At 42.9% G+C, this 14,519-nt stretch overlaps 1 protein-coding gene across 2 annotated transcripts in view; it reads left to right on the top strand.

The window, feature by feature from the left end:
- The window catches only part of PTPRR (protein tyrosine phosphatase receptor type R), a 116,764-nt gene that overhangs the window by 69,704 nt on the left and 32,541 nt on the right, over positions 1-14,519 (top strand). For both annotated transcript variants that reach the window (XM_081211945.1, XM_081211946.1), the window contains exons 3-6: positions 2,676-2,789; positions 5,371-5,523; positions 7,373-7,483; positions 9,491-9,753. In XM_081211945.1, the coding sequence (XP_081068071.1) occupies positions 2,676-2,789; positions 5,371-5,523; positions 7,373-7,483; positions 9,491-9,753 (641 nt within the window). The remainder of the gene's footprint in view (positions 1-2,675; positions 2,790-5,370; positions 5,524-7,372; positions 7,484-9,490; positions 9,754-14,519) is intronic.

The raw sequence follows: 14,519 nt of genomic DNA on the forward strand, positions 1-14,519 counted from the left end.
ATAATTATCCCCTTGTGGAGGAGCGATGTTAGGAGACAATACAACAGTCTGGCCACTTTACCTCAGAATCCTACACGTGAGCAGGGACAAGCATGCATGCTTAGCACAACACACACATTCACCACCATCCCTGCCCTCCTGCTTGAGTTGGAGGGCCAAATCTGAAGTGGGGAACCTCCCTATTCTTTCTAATTCCCCTGGTCGGTGGATTCCCTTGTTATGCTAGACCAACTGAGATTGCTTCCATAAACTTTCATAGATAGTACTTAGGCTCCCTTGTACCCTTAGCAAGGAGATATATCAGCATTCCTCCCATCCCTTGCACCCTTGGCAAGGAGCAGCTTTTGTGCTCTGCCAGTGACTTCTTCCACAGCCACCGGGGTCAGGCCTGCTCAGCTACATCTCTCCTCTTCCTCCTCCTCCTCCTCCTCTTCATCCTCCTCCTATTCCTTCAATCCATCTGTCTGTGTGTGCACTTGGAGCCTAGAGCCTTGGAGCACTTCAAACTTCTAGCTTGGCAGGAGTTGGGACAGAGGAACGGGAGCTCACCCCGTCGCGGGGGATTTGAACCGCTGACCTTCTGATCGGCAAGCCCAAGAGGCTCAGTGGTTTAGACCACAGCGCCACCCACATCCCTAACCTCTATGTATGCCCCTGCATATAAGAGATATGCCTTGTAGTTTGGATGGTGAATTCCTTCCTTTTCTCAGATCACCTAATTGTCCTCCTGTCCCTTCTACAGAAACTCCAGCCAGATTCCATGATGCCACTGATTTTTACCTTGACGTCCTCTTTGTTTTTAACTCCACCTTTCCAGGCCCCTCTTGACAGTATAACACCATTGCATTTATAGCCTGAAGCACAGCAACCTGGAAACTGTTGCTAACAGTTGCAGTAGCTAGATTAATAGATTGCATTGGGAACGTGTTCCCTCCAAGGTGACTTACCTTCCGCTCCTTTAGGCATACAAAGTCACGGCTGACAGCACGTACCACACATTCAAAACTGCATTCCCCTTAGGGAACAAGTGCTGTAAATGATAAACAGTACAGATCAGCAAGGAATAATATGATTAATTAGTGTCAGCTGACTCTGGACAGTTCAACACTTCCTCTGTTGAATTAAAAGTGTCTGCAATACTTTGGAGACTTAAAAAAATAAATAAATCAGAGTGCACTCGGTGCCCGTGATCTGCTTTTATATTCCATGAATACCCTAGATGTAAAGGGGCAGTTTGCATTGTTGTTATTTAGGTCATTATTTTATTTAGGTAATTTATATACCACTTTGCATTTCAAAGGAAAACTCTTAAGCAGTTTACGATGTCCCCAAAATATCACAAATCAACTGCAAAAAAGTTATTAAAAATTATATGTTTTAGAGCAGTGCAGAGAATAATTAGATAAGCTATATTCTTGAACACAACTATAAACTGAAACATATGGGGACTATAATAACTACAAGCAGATTCAAAATGCAAAAATGCAGCAGAGACAATCAGACTCCTACAAGCGGCAGCCCTCTCCCTTCTGCTGCTGTCTCACCAACTTAAGCTCAGTTACAAGAATCTATACCAGGGGGTAGACATTTCTGACTTCCCATGCAAAGGCCTGGTTCCACGTGGCAAGGCCTGGTTGTTCCAGACAAAAAGAGGGCATGATGTATGTCAGGTGACTTACGGCATGTGTCCTGATTAAGATCAGCTGGATTAGGGGGGTGTAATCTGTTGCACGTTTTACAAAGTAGGATGAGTTCTTTCATGACAAGAAGGGTGCATTATAGTCCTAAGAAAACAGATTATTCTTTCTAGAGAACCATTTAGACTAGTAGCTGATGGGAATAGTCGAAGCGGGTGAATGAGCAGTCAGCAAGGCTTCATTGGCGTCAAGGATCAGCCAGAGAACATGCTAGGCATATCAGGGCTCAGATCAGGAATGTGGGAAGTGGCAGTAAAAAGGATGTTCAGCATAATGACCACAGCTCAGGAAACAAGCATGCAAAGCCATCAAATTTTGTACTCAATTGCTTTATGCCTCGGAAGTGAAATGGTAATCAAAAACAAACCTTTGCTTATTTTATGTAATGCTGTTTCTTTTAGAGGGGTTACTACCCTGCTGCTTTTGCTCTGATTGACTTGGGAGGGGGGGTTACTCCTGAGTAAAGCTTTTAAGATTGCAAGCCAAAGAAGCCTTCTAACGTTCCGTGACCTCACCTTGAAATGAAGGTTGGAAAAAGACGAGATGTTACACACAGGGGAAAGCCTTCAACATACTGCAATTTGCCCGCCCTGAAAAATGACAACAGCCCCCCCCCCCTTGTTCTTGATTTAAAACACACATTGGCTTCACAGATTTCAGGGCCATGTTTTGCTAATTGTGGGCAGGACAGCAAATGGTGCCTCCTCCTCTGGTCAAGGCACAATGGACCGCAGGGTGTTATTTGGTCACCTGAACAGAAACCCCCGCAACATCCTTCATGATAACAAATTAAATAACTAAACAATTTGCTGTCATTTCATGACCCTCCTAAACTCCTCTGCCTCCGGGTAGAGCCGGTGCAGCTTTGTCGTTGTCCTGGGGAAAAACGTTTGCACAATTCACCGAAGTCATTCATTAGCAGGGAACCGAGTATTCCGAGCAAGATTAGCATTTGTCTGTTTGGGGTTTGTTTTGCAGACTCTGCAAATGGATGTAAACAAGCTGAATATCACATTGCTTCGGATTTTCCGCCAAGGAGTAGCTGCTGCTTTAGGACTGCTGCCGCAGCAAGTGCACATCAACAGACTCATTGTAAGTGGTGAGCATTTTGTGTGACAATTTGCATTTCTTAGCTTTCATGTCCTGGGAATAAAAACCCAGCACAGTTTTAAACAGTGAAAAAATTTCCCCTAACTGCTGACTGCAAGGGTGACTTCTGATAGCCACTGAAGCTCTTTCATATAGCTCATTCTTCTCTAGAGAGTCCCAGTTTATACATACCACTGTGGTTGCATGAGTGTGAAAACAGACAATTTTTTCTCTAATATTGTCCTGAGCACCAAAATTACCCCAGAACCTGACCACTGTAGAATCAGAAGGTCAAGTCACATGATTACATTCCACATGGCCAACCAGATAGCTTTAATTTGCATCTTGAATTGCCATTGGATATGGTGAACGGGTTATGTGCAAGGTCTACCGTAGGACGTAGCAAATCTTCCAGGGGTGGGTTCAGTGACACCGTGCCCAGAGAGGCTAGGATGGAGTTGAGAAGTACCACACCCAACACCTTCCCCTGGGCAAATTCCTATTTGGGCTGGGAAAGTATCCCACCAATGCTCGTAAGAATCTGCCGAATTCTAGTGAAACCACTGGCCCACCTAGTTCAGTTTTTGTCACCGCTGAATGGTGACACTTTCCATGTTTTCAGAGAGGAGACTTTCTCTTAAATATGGCCAGGGGTTGAACACAGCCTTTGTTTATATAAAGGCATGTAATCCACCACTGAGCTACAGCTCTTCAGTTGATTCCATCCTGGTTCCTTGTGTAGTTAGCAGGCATGTGGCAGACATCTAGCAGAACAATGAGCAAATTATGAATGAGCAGTTGAAGTTTGCTCCAGATTTTTGAGAAGAGAACATCTACCCACCAATTTAAGGAGGATCATGCAGGGTCATTTCTGAGCTTCTTTTCTCTATATATGAGGTGTGGGGAGCCTCATGTCCAGGGGCTGAATATGGCCCTCCAGAACTCTCCATCTAGCCCTCAGAAGTGTCACCTGGATGGAATGTGTCCTGCAACTCTGATACAGTCTCTTGCTTGTCTGAATGAAGGATAGAGAGGGATGTGAGAGTATGTGTAGAAACTAGCCTACCATACAAAAATAAAAATCAGTGTTAATTGCTCTGGCTGCCTTTGCCTGTGGCTTCACCCACCATTGGCAGGTGACCCTCAGGAGTTAAAAATGTGGCCCTTGGGCTGAAAGGGAGTTTTCCAGCCCTGCTCTATATAATGTTATACACAACATATTTGAAGTGCATATGCAAAGTTCTGGTTATTTTTGCATCCGTTCTTAACCAGTTCGCTTCTGCAGAACTTACCTGGTGAAACTGGTCCGATGGGGAGATTTTACTTGCAGTGATAGACATTATATTGTGTTCCACACGTACAACACACTGTATATCGCCTCAATCAGGGACGATTCATTTTAAAACCAAATTTAGTTGTGTGGATTATAAGACACAGTCAGCATGCTCCTCTTAACAACACAAGATGGATGTGCACAGCTCATACATGGCCTGAGGAGCAGCCATGGCTGAATTTGGCAAAACACAATCCCACTTCTGACTCAGAAGAAATGTCACGTGGAATGTTACGTGAATCACAAAAGTGAGAGCTTCACCTTTAGATTTATTAACTTCACAACAATTATGTCTAGATCAGTTTTCCATGTTCTACTTTGGCCTTTGAGAGTTCATGGCCCTGTAGCTGGCTGGACTTACTTGTGGTTGGTTGACAGCATGTCATGTGTGCCCCTATGAGGGAGATGAAACGTCTGTTTTCATGGCAGTCTGAATTTGCTGGAGCAAACGAAATGAAGTTGAAGTTGTCCAAATGTATGATGTAGCATCTTTCTGATGGTGTGAATTCAAGTTCAGATTATTTGCTTAAGGGTAACATGACACATTAGAAAACTGTAAATAAGTAGCTATTATCAGGAAAGGAGGTGAATCACCAAATTTAATCCATGAATTTCAAACCCTCTATATACTGCCCTTGGGGTTTATATCTTCACACTGATGGCTTGCACCTCACTCACTCCTAAACATTTGCATCCACATAACTGACTGTAACATCACTTAATAGATGCTGCAACCCCAGATTAATATCACAGACACTGCATAGACACACTCTGCACCATATTCCAGTATTCATGTGAATCTAGTAGTAGATTTGGGGTATTTGATTCTCTTGGATCCATGTGGGATTTAAATTCTAGGTCCTCAGGAATCTGTCTGCTATAAAATAGACCCAGATAAGTCCCCATGAGAACTCTAGGTTTTTCCAGAGGCTCCTCTTGCCCTGGTGCGTAGCAATGACATCATCACTATGCACCCAGATTTGGAGACTTTTAAGCACAGCATAAGGAAGAGGAAATTTAAAACATCTGAAGTGCCATTTGGATGTTCTAAATACCAACTGGACTCAGTTTGGTAGATATTCTACTTAATCCAATAATTCTGATTTGAACTGAGGGGAATTCACCCAGCTCTGGTCTCTCATGAACACTTGTAAGAAGAGCAAATCATAGAATCGTACCATGTTTTGTTATTAGTAGAGATTTTTTAGAGGTCTGCATCCAGCTCATATTTATGTTCTCCAATTCTGCTAGGGCAAGAAGAACTGTGTTGAGCTCTTTGTATCACCAGTAAACAGAAAAGGCGTTTCTGAGACACTGCCGTCTGAAGAAGTCTTGCGATCTCTTAATATCAATGTGCTACACCACAGTTTATCCCAGTTTGGAATTACCGAAGTCTCTCCAGAGGTAAGCAATCATGAGTATATCATGCCGCATCTCATTATTCAACATGCATCTCAAGTGTGCTCTTATTAAGCACTACCATTTCAAAAGGTAGTGATATAGTGCATAGCAGATAAATGTGTTCCTAGTCATGCCTAGATTCTAGCCTTAGTCAGATGTTTCCTATCCATTAGGCAGTGATGACAGATATGTCAATTTCAGTTCTCAGCTTCTAAATTTTTCAGTCTGAAGTTTGGTTTTTAACATTTTCACATCAGTTCGCAATTTTTTAAAAAGTCCTCATGAAAATTTGTCACTGCAAATTTCTCCCAACATGCACATTTTTGCAAAGCAGTTTTGTAATATGCAGTGGTACCTTGGTTCTCAAACTCAATCCGTTCTGAAAGTCCATTTGACTTCCCAAACATTTGAAAACCAAGGCACGGCTTCTGATTGGCTGATTGGCCCCGGGAACAATGTTGACATCAGAAATGAAAGTTCACAAACCAACCCTTACTTCGGGTTTGCTGCGTTTGGTAGCTGATTTGTTCATCAACTAAGCCATTCAGGAACCAGGGTACCACTGTAATGCATTTTTGTGGGTTATTTTCATTAACATATGCATACATTACCCTATCATATGCATTTTGTTCTGTACGTTACTTGACTTGCAAACTGCATTGCAAAATTCAGAAAATTGTGAAGGCTGGCTACGTATTGTTTCAGCAAATGAGAATGAGGCAAGTTTGCATTTAAATGCAATCTGAATCAAATTTCTTTTCCATCCCCACCTATGAAAAGATCAGTGAGAATGTGAGGTGTGAGCCCTGCTACTTGAAACTGCTCATTGGCCACTTCCCCAGCTGACACATAGCTGGCATTAACCAGCCTCCTTCAGACTGATGTTAATTGCATGTCATGGCGCATGGTTGATGCACACAGCAGCATTAAGGAGTGGTAGCAGCCCCACACATGTTCTTGGTGTGTTTGGTAACCACAGGTACCAAATGCATGAATGGGGCTTCTAATGTACATATTATGGGGGGAAGACCAAGGCTCAGCCAGAAGGTAATCAAAACATTAACACAGAACTTTGTGGCACCTTAAAGCTTAGCTGTTTTGTTTTGACATGAGATTTTCAAGGCTTGTGATTAAAATTTTAGCTTATTTGAAACAAAGTGTACATCGTTTTGACTACCCAAATACGCATGCATACACTGCAATTGAAAAATGCAATTTAGCTTGAGCAAAAATTTAGTTCCACTCCATTTGAGGATATATCAACAGAGAAGAGCCTTGACTACTGAAAACTGAGTGCCTTGGGAAACAGCATAATACAAAAGTTGGGTTAGATGCAGACTAAGTCGGGATTTTTATAACTTATCTTTCTTTGCTTATCAGTTGCCTCCTAAGATTTCATTTGCACCTGCTTTCAGTTCTCTATATGGTTCACAGATTAAGGTTGCCATATATAGCTATTGAAGGAGTTGTGGGTGGAGATACAAAACAAGTCGACCGAAAGTTTAAGCAATTCCAGTTACCTTCTCACCTGCTGAACCTGGTGATTTCCAAGAAGGAATTAGACTTGGCTATATAACTTGACACATTTCGATTCATGGGTAGAAAGACTTTTCCAGTGCTCACTAAGGAAGGTATAAAGTCTCCTTCGTAGACAGACTAGGGTGGTTTTTGTATCGTATTTGTTAGAAGTGTGATTGGAACTGATTCATCCAAGCATTTTATATTATAGAAAAACACAGCAAATTTTTTTTAAAAAAAAACCTTCATATCTACCTGACAAGGGCTCTCAAGTGTGCAACCAGAACAGTGTAATTACATTTTGTTTTGCTTTTGTGTTTTTATAAAATCAAAGAAAAACGTCTTGCAAGGCAAGCACGAATCGGGTAAACTCTGGAGCAAAGAAGGATTTTATGCTGTCATCATATTTCTGAGCATCTTTGTTATCATTGTGACATGTCTGATGGTAAGTCTGTTTCTTTACATTTTCTTTAGCTCATGCTTGTCTCAAAAGCCCAACCGACAGATTTGTGCCAGAAGTATTTACATAATGCAGTCCAGTCTTTAACCACTAACAAAAAGCAATAAAAAATTATGCACAGCCAGACTTGATGTAAGCTGGGTGTTTGCATCTGGAACGACTAAAGCTTTTCTGCAGCTGACTCGAAAACGGCTTACGCCTCACATTTATTTTGTAAGGGGTAGAGCCCAACTCAAAGCATGTGTGCTTACTTACAGCCGGCGTTGCTGATCATGAGGAGCCCTCCTCAAAAATCAGTAAGCGTTCTTCTCTATGGGGAGAAAGAGTAGAACAGATGACATCCAGCCCATCGGTCCTTCTACTAAACAGCTGATTTGTGTGTACTGACTGCTTTTTGGAGGGGGCTTCAGAGATGAGGGCTATGCAGCTCGACTGGTGGAGAGAAACCATGGATGATATTTTCCCACTCAGGGTAGAGCTATTGAAGTTAGTTGTTAATTAGATTCAAAGGCTCTACTCTGACTAGGACGTGCTGAACACCACCCTATGCAGCACTCTTTGCATAGACCATTCTTCATTCAGCTGGGGGGGGAGGGCAGAGGGTAGATTAGGAGCCCTTTGAAGGGAAGTTTTTGATGTTTGATGTTTTACTGTGTTTTTAATATTCTGTTGGAAGCCGCCCAGAGTAGCTGGGGAGGCCCGACCAGATGGGCGGGGTATAAGAAATATTATTATTATTATTATTATTATTATTATTATTATTATTATTATTATTAATTTTATTGAATCTACTGGTTCAAAGTAGCATCAGAGCTTTGTTATGGTTGGTTGCAGGTTGTTTGGGGCAATTAAAGTGAATTAGCAAATACAATAAAAATATAATAAATAATAGTAATGAAGTATATCGTCAAATGTTTATTATTCCCAACTGCTAAACACCAAAAATGCCCCCACCTTTTCATTTATGCTCATGAAATAAAGGAAGTGGGGGGCGGGGAGCAGAAGTAGATTTTTCTGTGCAAGGATAATGCAGTTCTGGTACTCCAAACAAAATCCCGGGCTACTAATTCTTTAATTGAAAATGTCTATTTTTTGCATCCAGTTCTGGCTGATGGATCTTGAGGTTCTACTACTAAAAAAAGCAATGTAGATTCCACATGGCTGAAATCTGCTGACTCCAAAGCTGGGGGGTATTCGTGCAAAATCCTTTGTATATATGTCCCTTAGATGGATTGGAGTGGTTACATTTTTTGAAGCGTATGCTAGGAGTATTTAAGAGTTAAATGGGAACCTAGATTGTAATAAATCTATAGATTCTGTAGGTCCTGGTGTGGGAGTAAGGTCCATTGAACTGAATGGGGCTTACTACTGAATACACAAGAATAATATTGCACCGTTGAGAGGTATGAGGCACTATGCAAGATTGCTGTTTGAAAGAAAGGATCAATCTTTTATACTTTTTATACATTCTGTCCCAACATTTCTTTTCTTTGCAATAATTTTGGCTCAGCTACTTCCCACTGTATCTCATTTATCTTTTTCAAAAAGCAACTGAAATGATAAATATTGGCATGAAAATGATTCCTAAAGAACCCTCAGCTGCAGACAATACAAACTGAGGTTTATTTACAGGAAGTGCTGAGTATTCTGGTCTCATCCCTACCATACATTTAAAGCACATTGCATGCACATTTTAAACACGTGACTTCATCCCAAAGGATCCTGGGAAATGCAGTTTACCCTTTCCAGAGCTACAGTTATTAGCACTTTAAACAAACTATGGTTCCCATGATACTTTGGGGGGAACCATGTGCTTTAAATGTGGGTGTGGCCTCTTTTGAAAAGAATCTGTAGCACAAAATGCGCATTTTAAAACATTGCCACTCACATACTTTGCCGTTGACTGATGCCTCGTTTAATCCAGTTTGTCTCTCTCCCCCACACACACACTGAATTTAAGATAAAATCAGCTCTTCTCTCTGTTTTCAATAGGTCCTGTACCGACTGAAAGAGAAAATACAATTTTCGGTGAGACAAGATAAGAACAAGAAACAGGAAGTACACCTTTCATCCATCCCACTGCAGAGAACTCCGTCTGAGTACAAGGCAGCAAACAGAATGGTCCAGCCCGAACCGGCTCCTAAAGCTGTGAATGTCATAGTAGATCCACAAGGGCAATGCGCTCCTGAGATCAAGCCCACCCTTTCAACCAGCCCATCGCCTTTCAAGATCAAGTCAGTGGGGCTTCAAGAAAGGTAGGCTTACACCTCTCCAGATGCAGTTTGCCATTGTTCCCCTTTGTGGTTATAAGCAGGTGAGACAAGTGATGTGGCCTTGCAGATGTTGTTGTGCTCCTCCTGCCATCCGTCCCAGCCAAGGAGGAGCAGAGATGATGAGAGCTTATTCATTCATTCCATTTGTACACTGCCCATCTACCCAAATGCTCTGGGAGTTTTGCTCCAGCAAGATACAGAAGGCCACAGGTTGCCCACCCCTGCTATAAAGGATGTTATTTTCTGAGTACTTCAGAGATTATAATTTGCACTTAAACTGCCAAGTATTGAAATAATGTTTGGAATCAGTAAAGGTTGGAAGCTTCCGAATATTTCCGAAGAGGAAAACAAACATGCTTTGAATCCGCAATGTGATCTTTTTGGATTGAGTGGTTAATTTCATCATTTTGCTTTCCTGTGTTTATGTCCTGGCCTCGGTTGCAGCACATCTGCTGGAAAGCCATCAATTAGAAACATACCTTCTAGTGCAAGCACTTTTCATAAATCATCAATATGCTACGCAGTGACTCTTGTTGGCTAAAGTGCCTAAGCCCAGCTAGCAGACAAAAGAAAGATGCAAAGAGCATGCAGGCAACAGAAGCGAGGCGGGAGGGTGGGTGGGTGCTCAAAAATATTGTTATTTAAGAGCATTGCTGTTTAGGAAGAACAGATTCCTTTTAAACAACAACATCTCACCAATAGATGCATTTTCATCAAAGGTATGTCAGAAATTGCAACAGTGTACAGGATGTGTTCTGAATACTTAAAAGGGCTTCCCTTTTGTTCAAATAAAGGAGTCCTGCTGGTTTCTCTGTGCAATAAAATAGTCAACAATGAAGAAAGGCCATTGGTTCTCAAGAGGGAAATGGAAATTCTACAGATATGCCCAAGTTGCATGGATATCTGTACCTGGATGGGGAACCGTAAGCAAGTGATATATGTGTAAGATAAAGGGACCCCTGACCATTAGGTCCAGTCGTGGCCGACTCTGGGGTTGCGGCGCTCATCTCGCTTTATTGGCCAAGGGAGCCGGCGTACAGCTTCCGGGTCATGTGTCCAGCATGACTAAGCCGCTTCTGGCGAACCAGAGCAGCGCACGGAAACGCCGTTTACCTTCCTGCCAGAGTGGTACCCATTTATCTACTTACACTTTGACGTGCTTTCGAACTGCTAGGTTGGCAGGAGCAGGGACCGAGCAACGGGAGCTCACCCTGTCACGGGGATTCGAACCGCTGACCCTCTGATTGGCAAGTCCTAGGCTCTGTGGCCAGCTTCCACCAATCAGCTGTTTTGGAGAGAGACCCAATCAATCAGGAGAAAGATGGGAAGCTGGCTTTGGTACCCCATCACCACTGCCTCTCCTTTCCCTGCCAAAAAGCTAGTAAATGGAGATCTGCTTGGTTGGATTAGAAACATTATGTATTTAGTGATCCCAAAGGTTCTTTTGGGATCTTTAAATCTGCACATAAATGTAGTAGTCTATCACAATCTCTCTGGATTACTGAGCTGCAGATAGACACAAATTTTATTTAAAGAGAACAGAGTATGATCGCTCCCCACACCCCTTTCAGACGTCATGTCGTTTTCTTCCTCTGGAGCAACTACAGTTCTGGCCAAGTCATTATTTTTACAAGCTGGAGAGGGATTATTAGCAGGCCCATGCCCTAGGTATACATGCTAGAGGCATAAATCCTTTTGCTTATAAAGGTGGCCCCTTTGACATTTGTTGAAAACATTGCTATTATTATCATGTTCATAAAAAGTAACAACATAAAGTGTTCTTCAAAGTGCCCTGCTTCCTGCCTCACCACCCCAGATCGGTCTTAAAATATATCTTAGGGTGGGCTTTTGATCCTTACAAAATATTTTGCTCCCCTCAACACACTTCAATATGAAATAGCACTCTGACAAAGTCTGAAACAGGTGTACAAAATTCTAGCTAATATGGGATATATGATATGAGCAGACAGATCTCTACTGCATTGTTGAACAATTCATACCTAAATTGGGTGGGGAGCAGCAGAGAGAACTAAGCGAATCAGGTGTCTGTGTGAAATAGTTTTCTCATACGTGACCTTGTCTGTGCGGTGAAGAAAAAAGGACATGTCTGCCCCCCAAAAATGTGTACTATGTTTGCTCCCAACATCTCTCTCAACCATTCTCCATTGGTGAATAATAAAATAAATAGCATTGGGAAGGAGAGATTGGGGGGGGGGTGAAATTCTCATGGATGAGGTGCAGGGCTTTAGATTATTGTAAGCTATCCTTATAGTACCTCTTCAAGGTAGGACAGTTTAGCATCCCACACATTGCAGATGCAGGCTGAGGTGATGGCAACTTGCCTAGGGCTCCTCACAATGCAGTCCTACACATGTCTACTCAAAACTAAGCCCCATTGAGATCAATCGGTTCGACTCCCTGGTCAGTGTGATGGGGATTGTCATTCGTCACCAACGTAAAGTTTGAACCAGGAACATCTTGCCCTGAAATTCACATTCTCAGACAGTGTGTGAGACAACCAGACAAATACTGATGTCTGAAAAATCGAAAGTAGGAAATATCAAGTGGATATAATCTGATTGACAATCACAGTTCCAACACATTATCCTAACTATTTTTGAGCAGCTTCAATGCTGTGCAAAATGCCACCGTGAAGCACGGTGTACAGTGGCGAAAGCATCATTAATCAGGATTATGCCACATCTTTCATTATACTACCAGACATTAGTTCTTCTAGAAGCTTCCAGATTATTAGCAATATTTTGTGAGTTCACTAAATTCACTCTGGAGTATTATTTACGTGCATATGGTGTGGGCTGAGAACTTGCCATAGAGTTCTCCCTGGTGTAGCCATGATGCTGTTGCTTGATGGATAGTGACATCTAGCGGAAGAAGATAATATTGTCAGTGGATCTTCTGTTCCATCTGTTACAAATTATTGTAAGAGTTCATTCGAGAAATTAGAATGTGCCCCCTGGTGGCAACCCTTCTGCTTTAACCAGCTCAGTAGTCCATTTGTATTTCTCTTTCACTATAGTGTGGCCTAATATTACTATCATAAGAGAAGTTACTGGGTAGTAGCAATCTGGGGGAAGGTCTCTTTCCCCCTTGTATGTGTATGTGTTTGGGGGTCTTGTTGTTGTTGTTTAGTCATTTAGTCGTGTCTGACTCTTTGTGACTCCATGGACCAGAGCACGCCAGGCACTCCTGTCTTCCATTGCCTCCCGCAGTTTGGTCAAACTCATGCTGGTAGCTTCGAGAACACTGTCCAGCCATCTCGTCCTCTGTCGTCCCCTTCTCCTTGTGCCCTCCATCTTTCCCAACATCAGGGTCTTTTCCAGGGAGTCTTCTCTTCTCATGAGGTGGCCAAAGTATTGGAGTCTCAGCTTCAGGATATGTCCTTCCAGTGAGCATTCAGGGCTGATTGGGGGTAGTGATAATTTTATTCTCTAGTGTTCACAGAGGAAATCTGGCATTGGCAATAGTGATCTCTACACAGTGAAAAAGAGAGCAGATAATAGGATGCATATCCTCAGCAACCATTCCTAAGTGGTACCAACTGATCTCTGTGGACTCCATTGGCTACAGATCAGGAAGCAGCCCATTACACTGGCACAAAGCAAGATACAGCATTGACTGGGGTCATTCCCCCTTCTTAGACTTGCCTTTGCTTCACCTGTTCCCCTGGGCCTCGGCTAGCTTAGTAAAGGTAAAGGTAAAGGGACCCCTGACCATTAAGTCCAGTCGTGGCCAACTCTGGGGTTGCGGCGCTCATCTTGTTTATTGGCCGAGGGAGCCGGCGTACAGCTTCCGGATCATGTGGCCAGCATGACTAAGCCACTTCTGGTGAACTAGAGCAGCGCATGGAAACGCCATTTACCTTCCCGCCAGAGCGGTACCTATTTATCTACTTGCACTTTGACGTGCTTTCGAACTGCTAGGTTGGCAGGAGCAGGGACCGAGCAACGGGAGCTCACCCCGTCGCGGGGATTCGAACCGCCGACCTTCTGATCGGCAAATCCTAGGCTCTGTGGTTTAACCCACAGTGCCACCCGTGTCCCTCGGCTAGCTTACCCTTGTTCGTATATCTTGTGGTAGGGAGAGAGAGAGAGAGAGAGAGCACGCGCTACAGCAGTTAAAGAGGTGGTCAACCTTTTCAGGATCAAGGATCAAGTTCCCACTGGAGAAAGTGCCTAGAGATGCTGCAGGCCTCAAGTCATCCCCGTCCCCAATGCCTGCCTAGGCTTACTGGTCCCAGGAGGGCAACATGCCCCACTCTTCCTTTTAATTCTGATTAGATTATCTAAATACCACAGACTGGTGTCATTTATGGGTTTATCCTCTCGCGTTTCACGTGTTTTTATTTTTCAAACACAGATGTTAATGACTGAGGCTGCAATCCTAACCCCACTTACCTGGGAGTAAGCTTCATTGCTCAATAGGACTTTGAATAGACGTGGGATTGTATCCAAGGTTAGTGGACCCATTGAAATTAATGGACATGACTAACTTAGGTCTGTTAATTTCAATTGATCTACTCTCAGTAGAACTTAGTTGACTGCAACCCATTATTAGGATTGCCTTGCAATTTGGGGAAATCTGTACTGGACCTAACGGTCAGGGGTCCCTTTACCTTTAACCTTTATATGTTACAATGTGGGGAGCAGTGCTGGATTTACGTATAAGCTAAACAAGCTATAGCTTAGGGCCCCACTCTTTTGGGGGGCCTCCAAAAAATAAAGGGGGGG

The sequence above is a fragment of the Podarcis bocagei genome (genome assembly GCF_964188305.1).
Source record: "Podarcis bocagei genome assembly, chromosome: 10".
Classification (NCBI taxonomy): Eukaryota; Metazoa; Chordata; class Lepidosauria; order Squamata; family Lacertidae; genus Podarcis; species Podarcis bocagei.